Below are 18,667 nucleotides of genomic sequence, written 5' to 3' on the forward strand. Positions count from 1 at the left end.
GCGGCGTCCCATATAAAGTGAAGGAGGATGGTCATGGATGTTAGCCCAGGGCCAGTCTTCCTCAGCAGAAAGAGGAGGATTGGCAGATGTTAGCTCAGGGGTGATCTTCCTCACACACACAAAAAAGACATGTTAAAACTTTGCCCAAGTCTTGCAAAATGCTGTTTCAGTCTCATTTAGCCTGGAGACCTGACTGGGAAAAAACAGTGGGTACTTACTTATCTGGCTTGAGTGTCAGTTCAAAAAGGCCAGTTTGTTCTAGAATTTTTTTTTTTAATTTTTATTTATTTATTTATTTTCCCCCCAAAGTCCCAGTAGATAGTTGTATGTCATAGCTGCACATCCTTCTAGTTGCTGTATGTGGGACACAGCCTCAGCATGGCCGGAGAAGCGGTGCGTCAGTGCGCGTCCGGGATCCGAACCGGGGGGCCAGTAGCAGAGTGCATGCACTCAACCGCTAAGCCACGGGGCTGGCCCTCTTCTAGTATTTTTAAGTCATTCATTTTTTTGAATATGTGCCAGGCATTGTGTTCTAAGCACTGGAGATATAGGGATGAGTAAGATGGGGGAGGCCAAAGTAAACAACTAAGTTATAGCATAATTTTAAAGATTAGTGTCAAGAAAAAGGAGGGCCAGCCCCAGTGGCCTAGTGGTTAAGTCTGGCACACTGCACTTCAGTGGCCTGGATTCAGTTCCCAAGTGTGGACCTACACCTCTTGTCTGTCAGTGGCCATGCTGTGGTGGCAGCTCACATACAAAAAAGAGGAAGATTAGGAGCAGATGTTAGCTCAGGGTGAATCTTCCTCAGCCAAAAAAATATAATCAATTAATTACATAAGTAAATAAATAAAATAAAGATAGAAAATGCTGCTAACTTCATGAGGGACATTAGGTGCCCTACTGAAAAGAGAAAATGATAATAGTCTGTTGTGACTTGTCTCTTCTGATCACATCTTCCCTTCCTGAAAGTTGAGGAAATACTGTATTAGTTATCTATTGCTGCATAACAAATCACCACAAACTTAGTGGCTTAAAACAACAATAAACATCTCACACAGCATCTGTAGGTCAGAAATTTGGGAGCAGCTTATTTGGTTGGTCATAGTTTGGGGGTGTTTCATGAGGTGGCCATCATCCGAAGGCTTGACTGGGGCTGGAAGTTATACTTTTAAGATGGTTCACTCATATCCTGGCAAGTTGAAGCTTGCTTTCGGTGAGAGCCTCAGTTCCTCACCACCTGGACCCTTCATAAGGCTGCTTGAGTGTCCTCACACATGGCAGCTTTCTCACCCAGGGCAGGTGAGCTAAGAGAGCAAAGCAGAAACCATAATGTCTTCTATGACCTAACATCAGAAGTCACACAACATCATTCTCTCAGTATCCGATTGGTTATACAGGTCAGCCCCATTCAATTTGAGAGAGTAGCATACAAAGGTGTAAATGCCAGGACATAATAATCATTGGGGGCCATCTTGGCAGCTGGCTACCACAGTCACCAATTTGGTCAAATATTCTAGAATTCTAGAGAGAAAAATGAAGTGCCATGGGAATTTAGTATCTCATTTAGCTGTGATCAAAGTTGTCTAAGTTTGAACTCTATAAATCCAAAAAATTTTGTTTACAACAACTTTCATAAAGAGAAAATAATTTTCAAATAATATGTTGAAAATATATAAAACCATATACAGGCACTAATTTATTCAACTACTATGCTCCCCTTTGCTTGGCCTGGAACAAAATCTCCTGCATCTCCACATATAAATGCTACCCAAACTTTAAGGCTCATTTCAACTACTTCATGGATCATTCATTATGTCAGCTCTGCCCTTAGGTTGGCTTCCTTCAAGCCAAGATTGTTGATGCAGTCCCAGACTTGGCAATGTTCAGGCAGAAGAAAGGTACCATCTCTTTTGGTATCTCCTCAAGAGCAAGAAAACTTTTCCCCAAAGAGCTCCATCAGATATCCTTTCATATCTTTTTAGGCTAAAATGGAGTCACGCACTTACCCTTTAAATATTGGCTTAGGCCAATTGGAATTTATCCTTCAGGTAGAGATGATTTACCTTTCCCTGGTCATATAGGAAAAGACGGATACCAGATCAAAGTCTGTCTGCAAAGAACATGAGTGAAAGGGAATGGATAGCAAGTAGGTAACCAACAGGGGCTGCTTCAACATTTCAGACACTTTGCTTTGTAGTGTAGTAACCTACATATCCCCCTTTCTCATTTTTAAGCTCTTTGAGGAAAGGAGCTAATATGTCATATTCATGTTTCTCAGCACGTGCCCAGTGCCTTACATGATGGGCATTCACTATTTTACTTGGATTTTAAAATTCCCCAAAGAGAATTTCATACTGGATAGATATTTTTGAAATTACTTGTGATATTTTGGATTTATAAAATATTTTCTTCTAAAGGTTTAAGAGACTTCCAGGAATATTTACTTTTTTAAATGAGTTTTTTTTTTAATTTATTTATTTTTTCCCCCTAAAGCCCCAGTAGATAGTTGTATGTCACAGCTGCACATCCTTCTAGTTGCTGTATGTGGGATGCGGCCTCAGCATGGCCGGAGAAGCGGTGTGTCAGTGCGCGCCCGGGATCCGAACCCGGGCTGCTAGCAGCAGAGCGCGTGCACTTAACCACTAAGCCACGGGGCCGTCCCAGGAATATTTACTTTTATACTTGCTTTCATACTCTATGAGGTAGAGGGAAAGAACTGCTCTGCGCTACTTTCATTGCAAATAAAGAAACTTTTGTTGGATAGCTTGTTCAAACTCTTGCTTATTCAGGCAAGAGAATCCAGATTTTCTGAATCCCAGCCCAGAGTTATTTCCATTTGTCCATATTGCCTTTAAAATAACTACTCCTTCTTTAACCAAAATATTCAAGTAATCCATTTTTCATATAACTGTTATTACTGATCATGCTCTTTTTTTTTTCCTCCCCTCTCCCCCCAGTTAACCCTGGTTATAAAATTGTTTTTGTTTGGAGATCATAATATGCAGACTGATGGAGGAATTTAAATGTGAAAGTTATGAGCTGGAAACATTTCAACCCAAAAGAACAAAGTTCTTCCTGGGAACAAGGCCAGAGTCGACATCACAATGCAACTTTATTGGACTTTTCAAAGAGATGAATGTGTATTTTGTTCCTGAATTTGACACCTACTTATTCACTTTTTCTCTTGTTTTTTTTTTCAGATGGGCTGAGACAGTATAACAAAGCTGGACTTAAGAGAACATTAAGATGAGCCCCTTCAACTATAGGTAACTGGTATTTACAGCTCAGGGACACTACTACACAATCTGGGAAATTTTAACTTAATCCTTAAAGTGAGGTGGAATTGTCCACAGACCAAGAGGCATACTTAGGACTCTGCTCCCCAGAGACCCACCCCATGTCTCTCTTGGGGAGGCAACATTTGGGTGCTGCTTGTCTTAGATTCTCACTATATACTTTTTTTTTTTTTGCTGAGGAAGATTCACCCTGATCTAACATCTGCCGCCAATCTTCCTCTTTTTGTATGTGAGCCGCTGCCAGAGCATGGCCACTGACAGACGAGTGGTGTAGGTCCACGCCCGGGAACTGAACTAGGGCATGGAAGCAGAGTGTGCCAAACTTAACCACAAGGCCACCAGGGCTGGCCCAATTCTCACTATATTTAACAAGAGAATTGGTGATTTGCACGTCTGTCTCCAGACTCTAAGTTGCTAGACTGCAAGCAACTTATGGTTAAAGACTGAGCCTTTTCATACTTGTACTTCAGTGAAGGAACACATAGTAGAGCTTAAAAATATTTTGAATGAAATGAATGAATATGTTGAATGAAAATTCTTTTGATATCTAGGAGGTATGGAATTAAGTGATGGAATTAAGAATTAGATCCTTGCTCTTGCAAAATTACCAGTCTATACATCTTCCAGAAAGAAGAGATCTTACTTAAAGGCAAACCAACTTTCTGTTGCCAACCCCCTTTAAGCAAAGTTCCAGGTAACTGACCATTATTCAGCTTTGCACCCACTCAATTTAACCATCCTCTCCTCCACTCCTCACTTCCATCTGCGACGTAGCTCTCCTCTCAGCATTCTCAATATATTTAGGGTGTATTGATGGGATATCTGAAGTTTTCTTCTCTTGGAAATCACCCTACTGTATACACTCTTTACCCTTTGAACTGTCTTCCCATCTGGTATCCTAAGTCCTCCTTCATTTAAGATCAAAGATTTAAGGTTTCTAAGCAGGAAACAAAAAAAAGTTTGCCAAAACTGCCCTGATTTCATGACTTACGAGAACACTTAAAACTTGCAACAAGGGAAATTTGGAATCCTATAAGATGTACAACTCCCATCATTTATCAAGGGGCATTCATTTTCTCCTCGTGCTTCTGACTTGCAAAAATTACGAGCTAATTTTGTCTGCCTGACGCACAATCCCAGGTGTCTGTCCACTCTATCTCAGACAATGGGCATTTGGGTCTTTTATCTACGCAAACAAACTTGTCATGGAAAAGGTCCTTGGCTTTGAAGTCCGCGGATGGTGGTAATATCATTTGACGCTCTAAGCTGCAGTCTGATTTGAGATTGGGTCGATTTCATGCAGGGCCTGTGGAATTTTTTCCAGACTGCTGGCCTGTTTCCCACGTTGCACGCCTAGGCGGATCTCGGGACAGAACTACGCTTCTCTAGGTATTTGCTTGCACAAGGGTTTACTGAAACAGTCGCCATTGTGCAAGCTCTGTCCTTCCAGCGTCACTAACGTAAACACTAGGAGATGCACCAACGCGTACGCAGACCTCGCACACTCCGACAGCGGCCCTCTGCGCTGGACTGCGGCCTCTCCGGAAGCCACTCTCGCCCCAGCCGACCCGTCCCTCCCCACCTCCACGTCGCCGCCCGGGCGTAGTCAACGGCTCCTTCTCTCGTCCCCCTCCCTCCGCCAGTTGGCCTTTCCCCCGACTCCTCCCAGTCCTCCCGCCCTGCCTCGCGCGGGCTACGGTTGTTCCGTCAGCCGCCGCCCCTCCCTGGCGCCCCGACCCAGAGTGCGGCTCCGCCCCGCCCCCCGCGCAGGCCGCCGTGCCTACATCCGGGTACCGACTCCAGCCGCCCAGACTCTGGCACTATGGTCATGGCGGAGGGGACGGCAGTGCTGAGGCGGAACAGGCCGGGCACCAAGGCTCAGGTACCGTCTCTGCACGTTTACCGCGGGGCCCTCTCGGCGCCGTGCCGCGCCGCACCTGGACGCTGGCCGCCCCCGAGAGGAGGGTGGGCCGGGGCGGCAGGCGGGCGGGGGCCCTGGTGCCCGGCCTGCTCTTCCGGAGCGGGAGCCCCTCAGCCTGGCGGAGGCGGCGGCGGCGGCAGCCCGCGAGGCCTGCGGAGCCCAGACTTGAGGGTGGGCGTGCGGGGCGGGTGGGGGCTGCGGGCGGCGACCGCCGAGGCCCGGGGCTGGGAGCCTGTCCGCGGCGGCCGCTTGTTCTCGCCTCTCGCCTGACCTCCAGCGGACCCAAGTCGGAGGGGCGCGGCCGGCAGGTGGAGACCCGAAGGTGTGAGGGTCGGGGCTCCGAGTGGGAGGGGCTGCACACAGCCCACCTCGTCCTGGCTTCCACTTCCTACCTGGCTTGTGACTACCTGCCCGGCTTCTGCCATCCGGCTTGTCTAGCCGGATCCGGGTGGCGATAGTTTACTTTATCCTCCTCCTCCTGCTGTTTGCCTTTGACCACTTCTCGCTGCAGCTGTTCTCTGGTCCAGCGAGTTTCCAACATCAGGTTGCGACTTGTTAGCTGTCATTCCTTGTGAATTTCCTTGTTATGTGTGAAGCGTAGGCGGTAAATGAAGTGATTATAATTTCATCACCTTTTAGTGGGGCAGTATTTGGGGTGAATTGGTGCTTGTTTAGGTATTGGTTCTTTGGATTTGCAAAATCCAAAGGGATGCCTCACCTTCATAAAAAAATCAAATAGGCATTTAGACTTGATCTGATTAATCTGCCAGCTGAAATGGCTTGCTGTTGAGTAGATGCTCTAAAATCAGAAAAGATGTGTTAAAATATCATTTTAAAGAAAAAGTGAAAAAAACAAAACCATGGGAGCTATGACAGTATGCCAGAGAATGGTTTTTAATATCTTGCACAGAATTTTGGAAAGGGAGTCCTTTCAAAGGGATCTTTTAGATCCAGACGCCTTTCCAGATCCATGTTAAAAAGAAGGAAACTGAAGCCCAGAGAAGCAACTGCATTTGCTCAAGGTTACATAGTCTCCGGATTCTTAGTTCGCTGGTGACCTCTTCTCTTCAACAACTTGCTTCTAGTGCTGAATTTTAGAGAATATAGTTACAGGTCTTATTATAGAGTCACATTAAGCTCTGCTGCCAGTTTTGTGATCATACTATTGGGAATTTATATATTATTTATGCTTTATTTTGACCTTTTCCAAACTTACTTTCTTTGTAAAAATACTCTTTTCTGAGATACCTATACTTATTATTCTGTGGAAACATTATTTCTGATTCTTTCCTTAAGTGATCAATTTTCATATTTTTATATTCAGAGGTGGACTTTTGTACTCAGATTCTGAGAATCGTCATCTGTTTTTATTTACTCAAAAGTTCTTAATTTTGAAAGGTTAGGAAATAATATATTTTAAATTAATATTGTAACATCTGTTTGCCCTGTTGTTTTGAGTAAGTCACATATAAGAAAGCCCCTTTGCTTGTTTCCATATTGTCACAGATCAAGGTTTTGAAATAAAATGTAACAGAAAAGGTTAAGATTAAAAAAAGAGCGTAAGAAGCATTCTGTCTTATCTCTTGTCTGTCACACTAATTTCCTTGAATGAAATGGGTCTATTCTATTTATTTATTTATTTATTTCCCCCCAAAGCCCCAGTAGATAGTTGTATGTCATAGCTGCACATCCTTCTAGTTGCTGTATGTGGGACGCGGCCTCAGCATGGCCGGAGAAGTGGTGCGTTGGTGCGCGCCTGGGATCCGAACCTGGGCTGCCAGCAGCGGAGCGCGCGCACTTAACCGCTAAGCCACAGGGCCGGCCCGAAATGGGTCTATTCTAAAATGATTTATTTAGAACTATAATAGAGGAGGTGGAGTATCCTCCTACTTTTTTTTTTTTTTTTTTTTGGTGAGGAAGATTAGCCCTGAGCTAACATCCAATGCCAATCCTCTTTTTGCTGAGGAAGATTGGCCCTGGGCTAGCATCCCTGCCCATCTTCCTCTGCTTTATATGGGACGCCGCCACAGCATGGCTTGTCAAGCGCTGCGACGGTGTGCACCCGGGATCCGAACCTGTGAACCCTGGGACACCGAAGCAGAACGCGTGCACTTAACTGCTACGCCACTGGCCAGCCCCTTACTTTTTTTTTAATTGGTTATGTTATGGGATATAGGCACATAGTTGGTTTTCCATGAATGTTTATTGACTGAATTAGATGAGAACATTCTTTGTTTTTTTCTTTTTTGTGAGGAAGATTAGCCCTGAGCTAACATCCATGCCAATCCTCCTCTTTTTGCTGAGGAAGATTGGCCCTGGGCTAACATCCGTGCCCATCTTCCTCCACTTTATATGGGATGCCGCCACAGCATGGCTTGACAAGCGGTGCGTCAGTGCGGGCCCGGGATCCAAACCCGGGCCACCAGCAGCGGAGCGTGCACTTAACTGCTACGCCACGGGGCTGGCCCCCGCGAACATTCTTTGAGCTGGGTTTTTGATTCCTCTTGTAAGTGTTTAAAATATATCACAATTATGATGAGGCAGAACATTTAATTCCCAGTTAACTTTTTTACATCTTTTCTGTATATGATTATGTGTGTTTTCTAATATTTTTAAAACAAAGTATTCTGAAAACTAAATTTTTTTAAAGGACAGAGTAGGCAAAGCGTATCAATAGAATTTACTTCAGTATAAATCATGTAGTAAGAATTTAAAAACTACTCCTTAATAATATTTCCTGGAACGATTTCCAGAAAGTTGTTTTTATTTCTTGACATTTTAAACTAAAGTTCATTTTCATTCAGATGGGGCAACTACAAAAAAAAGATAGGAAATATTTATGACACTTAAAAGGGTATAGTCGTCAGCTACCTTCAGAACTAAGACATTACTAATATAGTTGAATCCCTCTGTATCACATTCTTCTGTCTTCTGCTCATTCCTCTCAACCAATAATGGTAGTATTATCATTCCTTTTCTTTTCCTTATACTTTTACTATATATGCATTATATTCTTAAGTATGCTTTGCACTTTCTTAAATTTTTATTCATATGGTAGCATACACTGTATTCTCAGTTTGCTCCAATTTTTGCTCAAGGTATTTGGAGACTTATCTATGTTAATTGATATAGGATTGTAGATCATTGGTTTACTACTACTTCCCCCCATCCAGAGACATTTATTGAGCACCTACTATGTGTTAGGCATTGTGCTGCCTACTAAGGATATATAGGTAAACTTTGCTGAAAAATCAGTCAGATGAGAAGGTTCTTAATCACTTAAGGGAGTGTCTATGAACTGAATTATCTATAGAAGAATTCAGAACCAGTGCAAGGGGATCCACAAAAATATCCCCCTTAAAAGAGGACTGTTCGATTTGTATTACCGCTTTTTGATGGAGCTCATATTTCTATTTAGAAATTTAAAACACTATTTGGAATTAGAATAATAATTTATAATATCTGTCTACAATAACACGGAGCAATAACTACTATTATTGCTACCACTACTACTACTAACACTGGCTATTCTTTTTAGGTAAAAACTGATTCAGTTTTTTGGTGCCTGGAGACTTTTTTTCAGTGTAACTTTTTGAGAGATATTTAACCACCATAAACGAAAAAGTGATAGACTTATCTCCTCAAGTAATACATGAAATATGGGAGCCATATTTGAGGGATTTGTGGTTGAAAAAATATGTAACTTGTAGTTCAATTAAATAAAATCTTGGTGTTCCTTTACAAGCATTGAATAAAATTCCTTTATTCATTAATAATAACATTGTTTACATTATGAGAGTTTTTCTTTTCCTCTAGTGTAACTTTGGATATTTATTAAGAATTTAAGTTAATAGTATTACATCTTCTTTGTAACTTTGTATGTGCTTTAACTATGAATTTTTTTTATAGGATTTCTATAATTGGCCTGATGAATCCTTTGATGAAATGGACAGTACACTAGCTGTTCAACAGGTAATAACAGTAGTTTCTTTTTCAACTCCAATAACCTAAGCATTTTACCTCCCTTGGCATAGTTAAGTATTCCTGTGTCTTTTAGCACAAACCGGAATCCATGGAATTAATGGAATGCCTGTTTAAAACTTTTATCAACCTTCATTTTGTTTTAAGATGGCATATTAAACTATAATCAAACTTAAATACATTTTAATATCTATTAATATGTACCAAATTAAGGTACTAAGTTTGATTTTAGAGTGAATTTAATTCAGAATTATTGAATGCTGAATTAGAATAACAGATAATTAAGTAGAAAGAAATAGCATACTTATTTGGTGACCAAACACTTGAGAACATGTATCTAAGCTTTACATTTTAATTTTAGTTACCGTTAGTTCTGAACTTTTGTCCTGCTGCAATATATTTGAGGGCTAAGATGCTTCCTTTTATGTTGTTGCCGCTGTCAAGAAGCTCACTAAGGCAATGAGTATCAAGGAGGTGGGCTTCTGTAGCATGTTCAGTTTGAAAAGCCCTGCAGGAGTTTCTTAAACATTCTTATTGAGAATCACATTGTATACTTTATTGGTTTTTTTAAAAAAAAAAAGTGGTAGTTCTTCCAAAATGAATAAAATCTGGTATCTGGGAAAAAGTAGTTTCCATAGCTAATTATTTTTTTTATTATTTTTTTAAATTTTATTTATTTATTTATTTTCCCCCCAAAGCCCCAGTAGATAGTTGTATGTCATAGCTGCACATCCTTCTAATTGCTGTATGTGGGACGTGGCCTCAGCATGGCTGGAGAAGCGGTGCGTCGGTGTGCGCCCAGGATCCGAACCTGGGCTGCCAGCAGCGGAGCACGCGCACTTTACCGCTAAGCCACCGGGCCGGCCCTTTGATAGCTAATTATTAAAAATTGCATTAAAGTGTTAATAAAAGGATGATCGAAATTGGGGTGTACTAGTATATTAGACTAGGCATTGATTAACTAGCATTTTTAAAGGGAAAATGTGCAATAAAGAGAGGCTGTTTGGCTTCATCTTGATAACCAGATAATAAAAGTAGATAGCTATTTGGATTTGATGTGCTGTTTGAAGATCTTGGGAAATAAAATAGAAATATAGTTGAATTCTTTGAACATTAAGAACTCAATTCATAATCTTAACAGAAACATTAAAAACCTTTAGAATGAATTCAGTGTAAAATTTAGATATTTAGCACAGGAAATGGAAGAGCATTCATGAATGAATGGCTTTGTTCATTGCCTTTTAAGAATGTTGTTTGGGGCCGGCCTGGTGGCATAGCGGCCCTGAAGTTCTCACGTTCCGCTTTGGTGGCCCCGAGGTTTGCCAGTTTGGATCCTGGGTGAGAACCTACTCACCGCTCGTCAAGCCATGCTGAGGTGGCGTCCCACATAGAAGAGCTACAATGCTACAACTATGACACACAACTATGTACTGGGGCTTTGGGGCAAAAAAAGGAAAAAGAGGAATATTGGCAACAGATGTTAGCACAGGGCTGATCTTCCTCAAAAAAAAAAAAAAAACTGAAAAAAAGAATGTGTTGTTCAATCAGCAAATATTTATTGGGCTAGCAGTGAGATAGGCCTTGTGGAGGATACAGAAATATAAACCAAGAGCTTTATGCCTGGAAATTGGAAAAAATTAAGAGGAAAAATGTGCAGACATTTCACCCTTTAAAAGTAGAGTTATGTCCTTCTACTTTGTTAAATTCATCTGTTAGTTCTAACAATGTTTTTGTGGCATCTTTAGGGTTTTCTACATATGAGATCATGCAATCTGCAAGCAGATAGTTTTACTTCTTTTCTAATCCGAATGCCTTTTATTTATTTTTCTTACCTAATTACTCTGGCTATAACTTCCAATACTACTTTGAATAGAAGTGGCAAAAGCAGACATCCTTATCTTGTTCCAGATCTTAGAGAAAAGCTTTCACTCTTTAACATTGAGTATGATGTTGGTTTTGGGTTTTTCGTATGGCCTTTATTACGTTGAGGTAGATTCCTTCTATTTCTGGTTTGTTGAATTTTGTTTTTATCATAAAAAGGTGTTAAATTTTGTCAAATACTTTTTCTCTATCAATTGAGATGATCATGTGGTTTTTTTTTTCCTTCATTCTGTTAACGTGGTATATTATATTGATCAATTTTTGTATGTTGAACCATCCTTACATTCTAGGAATAAATTCCACTTGATCATGGTGTATAATCCTTTTAATTTGCTGCTGAATTTGGTTTGCTAGGATTTTTGCATCAATGTTCATAAGGGATATTGGTTTCTAGTTTTCTTAGAGTGCCTTTATCTGGCTTTGGTATAAGGCAATGCTGGCATCATAGAATGAATTAGGAAGTATGCCCTCCTCTTCAATTTTTTGGAAGAATTTGAGAAGGATTAGTGTTAGTTCTTTAAATGTTTGGTAAAATTCACCAGTGAAGCCATCAGGTGCAGGGCTTTTCTTTGGTTGCACAACATTGTGAATGTACTTAATGCCACTGAATGGTACACTTAAAAATGGTTAAAATGGGGGCTGGCCCCATGGTGTAGTGGTTAAGTTTGGCACATTCTGCTTTGGCGGCCCTGGTTCCGGGGTTTGGATCCTGGACGGGACCTATACCACTTGTCAGCCATACTGTGGCAGTGACCCACATACAAAGTAGAGGAAGATTGGCATGAATGTTAGCTCAGGACGAATCTTCTGCAAGCAATAAAAGGGGAAGATTGGCAACAGATGTTAGCTCAGGGCGAATCTTCCTCAACAACAACAAGGTTAAAATGACTGTCCTTTTCACGTTGAATGGTCTTGACACCCTTGTCAAAAATCATTTAACTATGTATGTGAGGGTTAATTTCTAGGTGCTCTATTTAATTCCATTGGTCTGTATGTATATCCTTATGCCAGTACTACACTGTCTGGAGTATTGTAGCTTTGTAATAAGTTTTGAAATTGGAAAGTTTGAGTCCTCCAACTTTGTGTTTTCTTTTCTAGATTATTTTGGCTATTTGGTGCCCCTTGAAATTCCATATAAATTTGAGAATTGGCTTTTCCATTTCTGCAAAAAAGACTTGGAATTTTGATAGGGATTGCATAGAATCTTTAGATTGCTTTGGGTGGTATGGATATCTTAATCTTAAGTCTTCTACCTATGAACATGAGATGTCTTTCAATTCATTTAGGTCTTCTTTAATTAGTTTCACCAATGTTTTATAGTTTTCTGTATACAAGTATTTAACCTCCTTATTTAAATGTATTCCTAGGTATTTTAATCTTTCAGATACTGTTGTAAATGGAATTGCTTTCTTAATTCCCTTTTTGGATTATTCATTGAAGATGTATAGAAACACAACTGACTTTTGTACATTGGTCTTGTATCCTACTACTTTGCTGAATTATTAGCTTTATTAGCTTTCCTGTGAATTCTTTGGGATTTCTGTATGTAGGATCATGTCATCTGCGAATAGAGATAGCCTTTTATTTATTTATTTTCTTGTTTAATTGCTCTGGCTAGAACTTAAGTACAATGTTGAATAGCAATTCAACAGAATAGAAATGAGCAATCAGTCTCATTTCTGATTTTAGAGGGAACCTTTTTTTTTTTTTTGGTGAGGAAGATTGACCCTGAGCTAACATCTCTGCCAGTCTTCCTCTATTTTTTTTGTATGTGGGTCACCGCCACAGCATGGTTTTATGAGTGGTGTAGGTCCGCACCCAGGATCTGAACCTGTGAACCTGGGCTGCCGAAGCGGAGTGCAACTTAACCACTACACCGCCAGACCAGCCCCCCAGAGGGAAACCTTTCAATCTTTTTTCATAAATGCCCTTCATCCTTTGAGAAAGTTGTCTTCTATACCTAGTTTTCTGAGTGTTTTTATCGTGAAAAAGGGGTGTTAGATTTTGTCCATTGTCTTTTCTGCATTAATTGAGATGTTGATGTGTTTTTTCCCTTTGTATATTAATGTAGTATATTACTTTGATCAGTTTTTTTATGTTGAACCACCTTTCGTTTCTTGCAGCTTTCTTTTGATTCATGTTTGTATGCTGTACCTTTTTCCGTCTTTTTACTTTTAACCTATCTTAATGAAGGAAGTTTTTTTTTTGTTTTGTTTTACTTTGTGTTCATTCAAGCACTTAAAAAAATTTTTTTTTATTGAGGTAACATTAGTTTATAACATTATATAAATTTCAGGTGTACATCATTATATTTCAGCTTCTGTATAGACTACATCTTGTTCACCACCAAAAGTCTAGTTGCCAGGTGTCACTCTACACATGTGCCCCTTTCCCCTTTTGCCCTCTCTCCACCCTCTTCCCTGCTTGTGACCACCAATCTATTCTAAGTATCTTTGTGTTTGTTATTGTTGTTTCTACCTCCCACATATGAGTGAAATTACATGGTATTTGGCGCTCTCCTTCACACTTGTTTCGCTTAGCATAATACCCTCAAGGTCCATCCGTGTTGTCACAAATGGCAAGATTTCATCTTTTTTATGGCTGAATAGTATTCCATTGTATATACATACCACATCATCTTTATCCATCCATCTGCTGATGGGCATTTAGGTTGTTTCCAAGACTTGGCTATTATGAGTAATACTGGAATGAACATAAAGGTGCATGCATTTTTTTGAATTAGTGTTTTCATGTTCTTTGGATAAATACCCAGAAGTGGAATAGCTGGATCATATAATAGTTCTGTTTTTAATTTTTTGAGGAACCTCCATACTGTTTTCCATCGTGGCTGTACCAATTTACATTCCCACCAGCAGTGTGCGAGGGTTCCCTTTTTTCCATATCCTCTCCAACACTTGTTATTTCTTGTCTTTTTAATAATAGCCATTCTGATGGGTGTGAGGTGATACCTCATTGTGTGATTTGCATTTCCCTAATAATTAGTGATGTTGAACATCTTTTCATGTGCCTATTGGCCATCTGTATATCTTCTCTGGAAAAAGGTCTGTTCATATCCTCTGCCCATTTTTTAATCAGATTGTTTATTTTTTTGTTGTTGAGTTGTATGAGTTCTTTATATATTTTGGATATTAACCCCTTGTTAGATGTATGATTTGCAAATATCTTCTCCCAGTTGGTCAGTTTTCTTTTTGTTGTGTTGATGGTTTCTTTTGCCATGCAGAAGCTTTTTAGTTTGATGTAGTCTCATTTTTCTATTTTTTCTTTTGTTTCCTTTGCCTTAGGAGACATATTCAGAAAGATACTGCTAGGACTGATGTCAAAGAGTGTACTGCCTATGTTTTCTTCTAGGAGTTTTATGGTTTCAGGTCTTACGTTTACGTCTTTAATCCATTTTCAGTTAACTTTTGTGTTATGATATAAGAAAGTGGTCTGCTTTCATTCTTTTGCATGTGGCTGTCCAGTTTTCCCAACACGACTTATTGAAGAGACTTTCCTTTCTCCATTGTAGGTACTTGGCTCCTTCTGGGCTCTCATTTCTGTTCCATTGATCTGTGTGTCTGTTTTTCTACCAGTGCCATGCTGTTTCATTACTATAGCTTTGTAGTATACTTTGAAATCAGGGAGTGTGATGCCTCCAGCTTTGTTCTTTTTTCTCAGGATTCCTTTGGCTCTTTGGGGTCTTTCATTGTTCCATATATGAAGTAAGTTTCTTGTAAATGGTATATAGTTCGGTCATGTTTCTCTGTTCTTTCTGACAATCTTTGTCTTTTAACTGTTGTATTTAGGCCATTTAATGTTAATGTAGTTATTAATATATATGTTTAGATTTAGGTCTGCCGTTTTATTACTTACTGTCAACGTGTTTCCTCTGTTTTCTGTTCCTCTGTGTCCCGTTTTCTGCCTTTTTAAGGGTTGAGCATCATTTTTAGTATTCTTTTTTAATATATTCTAATTTTGACTATTTCTTTATATAATTTTTTTGATGATTGCTCTAGAGATTATTAAATGCATACTTAACTTTTCACAGTCTACAAGGAATCAATATTTTACCACTTCGATTGAAATGTAGAAACTACTGTCATACAGATCCCCTTACCCTCCCCCTTTATGCTGTAGTTGTCTATATTACATGTACATACATTGAAAACCTGGTCGGACAATGTTATATTTTTTATTTTTATTTTTTATATATATATTTTGTGTGTGTGTGAGGAAGATCAGCCCTGAGCTAACATCTGCCAATCCTCCTCTTTTTGCTGAGGAAGACTGGCCCTGGGCTAACATCCATGCCCATCTTCCTCTACTTTATATGGGACGCTGCCACAGCATGGCTTGACAAGGTGTGTCAGCGCACCCAGGATCTGAACCCCAGGCCGCCGCAGCGGAGTGCATGCACTTAACCGCTACGCCACCGGGCCGGCCCTGACAACGTTATATTTTTTGCTTTCATCTGCCAAGCATATTTTAAAGAACTCAAGAGGAGAATGGTCTGTTATATTTATACCCAGATGTTTGTAGTTTCTGTTGCTCCTGATATTCTGTTTCCTTCTGGTATTATTTTTTCCTTTTGTCTGAAGAACTTCCTGTAGCAGTTCTTTTAGAGCAGTCTGCTGGTAGGAATTCTCCTTAGTTCTCTTTCATCTGAAGTGTCTTTAATTTATCATCGTTCCTGAAGAGTATTTTTGTTAGATATACAATTCTAGTTGACACTTCTTCTCTTTCAGCACTTAAAAAATGTTGTGCCATTTCCTCCTGCCTTCTGTGGGTTTCTGATGAGAAAGCTGCCATCATTTGAATGCTTACTCTATAGGTCATGTGTCTTTTTTTCACTGGCTTCTTTATCTTTAGTTTTTGGCAGTTTGATTATGTGTGTGGGCATGAATTTCTTTGGGTTTTCCTGTTTGGTGTTCACTCTTTTTTTTATTGTGCTGGAATATACATAACAAAATTTACCATTTTTGCCACATTTCAGTGTACAGTTCTGTCGTGGTAGGACATTCACTTTGTTGTGCAGCCATTTACCACCTCCATCTCCAGGACATTTTTTTTCTTCCCCAACTGAAACTCTGTATCCATTAAACAATAATAATTGTCCATTACCCCCTGCCCCTGGCCCATTCAGCTTCTTGAATTTGTAAGTTTATGTCTTTCCTAAACTTGAGAACTTTCCAGCTATTGTTTCTTCAGCTGTATTTTTTTTTTTAGCACCACATTCTTTTTCTTCTTTGTCTGAGACTCTGGTGACATGACTTTTAATCCTTTTGTTGTTGTTCCACTAGTTCCTGAGGCTCTGTTTATTATTGTTGTTATTTTAATATTTTTTATCTCGTTCAGATTGGATAATTGCTATTTATCTTAAAGTTTATTGACTCTTTGCTTTGTCATTTCCATTATGCTATTGAGTCCAGTGAGATTCTGTTTTGATTATTGTATTTTTCAGTTCTAAGATTTCTATTTGGCTCTTTGTATCATTTTTTGCTGATACTTTTGTTTCAAGTGTTTGCAATTTCTCGTTCAAGCATTTTTATAATAGCTACTTTAAAGTCTTTATCAGATAATTCCAACATCTGTGTCGTCTTATCATGGGTGTCTTGTGATTGTCTTTTCCCATGAGAATTGAAATTTTCATGTATTCTTTATATGCCAAGTAATTTTGGATTGTATCCTGGACATTTTGAATATTATTTTGAGACAGTGGTCTTATTTAATTGCATGGAGAACGTTGATATTTTTGCTTTAGTAGGCATTTGACCTGGTTAGATACAGGTTGCAAGTCCCAACCAAACTCAGGTTCCAGTGTTGGTTCAGTTTTCAAAGCCTTTGTGCTACTCCTTGAATCTCTCCCGTGTGCGCACCAACTCATGGTCACCCTGGGTGGAGATACATCCATTAGCTCAGTTCTCAAAGTCTATCATATGCTAATTAGGACCAGATCTATGCATGCATACATGCATAGATCAGGGTTGAGCGCAGGAGTTCATAAATAGCTTTATGGGGTCACTTTTCTGAGCTTCTCTCTCTCCGATACTTTCTAGTTCCCTGGGGCCCACTTCTTTGGTCCTCTGGCCAGAAGCCACTTACTGGAATTGTGCTACAGTTATGGGAAGGCAAAGAGAGAAAAAGAAACAGGGTTTGATCCCACCACCAAATGGAGAGGAAGGGTTCTCTTCCTCAGAATTTTGTCACTTGCATTGTTCTGTTGCCAGCTGCTTTTGCTGCCACTGTGGAATCGTCTCAGGCTATGAAAGAATGGAGCAAAGGGAGAGAGAAAAAAACACGGGATTTCTTCCATTCTCTTTGAGCTTTAGGAGTGCCTTTTTCCACTCCTTGAGCCAAAGCTAAATAGTTTCTCCTGAATCTCTCTATCAGCACCAACAGTACTCATTTTTGGATTTCATCCTGAATTGAGTTCAGGCCAGGATGCCGGGGAGGAAAAGAACATGGCAGACTCACTGCCGGTTCAGTGGTACTTCGAATTCTGGTGTTCTTTCCTGCTCCTCTTTCTGATATTTGCTTTACAGAGACCTCAAAGAGCTGCACCATGCATTCTGTCCAGATTTTAGAGTTTCGTTCAGTGGGAGAGAAAAGTTGATGTGTTTACTCCATCTTGCCCCAAACTGGAAACAATAAAATGCTTTTGCATGATGTTTTATTGCTATGTATTTTACTCTTCCCAAATGATTTCTAAAAACTGCTTTAGGAAAAGTCTTATATAAAATACAGTACTAGATCATTATAATTAGTAATAATTATAGCCCATAGGAATAAGTCACTAGGAATATATATTTCTACCTTTTTCATAACAGAAGGGGGAAAGATTTCATGCCTTTGTTTTGACTTAGTCTAAAATCTGGTATAGTATATTCCTGTACTGAGAAGACTTGAAAGGCCTGGGAAGTGAGTACATGCTGATAGTGTCTGAAATGTTAGTAGAGCTTGATCAGGTGGTGGTAGTGTCAGGTAGAAATGGTAATGTCTTTGGAAGCTCACTGAAAAAGATTCTCTTCAAGAAATGGTAGTAAGTTAGGACTTTAAATTTCTTAGAAGCATAAAAAACACCATTCTTATGAGGTTCTTCTGGATTTTTCTGTAGAATTTCTTAAAGATTTCAAAACCGATTTCTTAAATAATAGTTGTTCAATTTGTTCAGTTTCAAAAACTCTTAACATTAAAATTCACCAGTAAAAGTTGTAAGAAGTAATGGTACTGCTTTCCCATTTAACTGAATTACTAAATAAGCGACATATTACAGATAACGTTGATAAGGTACTTAAGAATATTCCAGCTTTTCATGATAGAGCTATTCTTGCTTTTTTCCTATTTCATATTTGTTTAGTGCTGCACATGAAGCAGTTAATCCTAGTTTATATTTACATCACATTATGATGTGTGACAGTAGAGAAACATGTTGCAGTTTGTAAACCTTTAGTTTTCAGATATTTGTGAAGATAAAAATAAATTATCAACTGAACAGAAATTGCTCATATAAACTCAGAAACAGTGTAAAAATTTCCATACAGCAAAAGTTATATTCAGTGAGCATTAGGACATTTCTTTTTCTTTTTTT

General features: G+C 39.4%; 1 protein-coding gene across 1 annotated transcript in view; it reads left to right on the top strand.

The window, feature by feature from the left end:
• Positions 1-5,016: 5,016 nt before the first annotated feature.
• The window catches only part of MOB4 (MOB family member 4, phocein), a 36,772-nt gene continuing 23,121 nt past the window's right edge, over positions 5,017-18,667 (top strand). The window contains exons 1-2 of the mRNA XM_004426763.3: positions 5,017-5,178; positions 9,127-9,189. Of these exons, the coding sequence (XP_004426820.1) occupies positions 5,119-5,178; positions 9,127-9,189 (123 nt within the window). The 5' untranslated portion in view covers positions 5,017-5,118. The remainder of the gene's footprint in view (positions 5,179-9,126; positions 9,190-18,667) is intronic.

This window comes from Ceratotherium simum, chromosome 9 (genome assembly GCF_057802395.1).
Source record: "Ceratotherium simum simum isolate JZ-2026a chromosome 9, ASM5780239v1, whole genome shotgun sequence".
Lineage (NCBI taxonomy): Eukaryota > Metazoa > Chordata > Mammalia > Perissodactyla > Rhinocerotidae > Ceratotherium > Ceratotherium simum.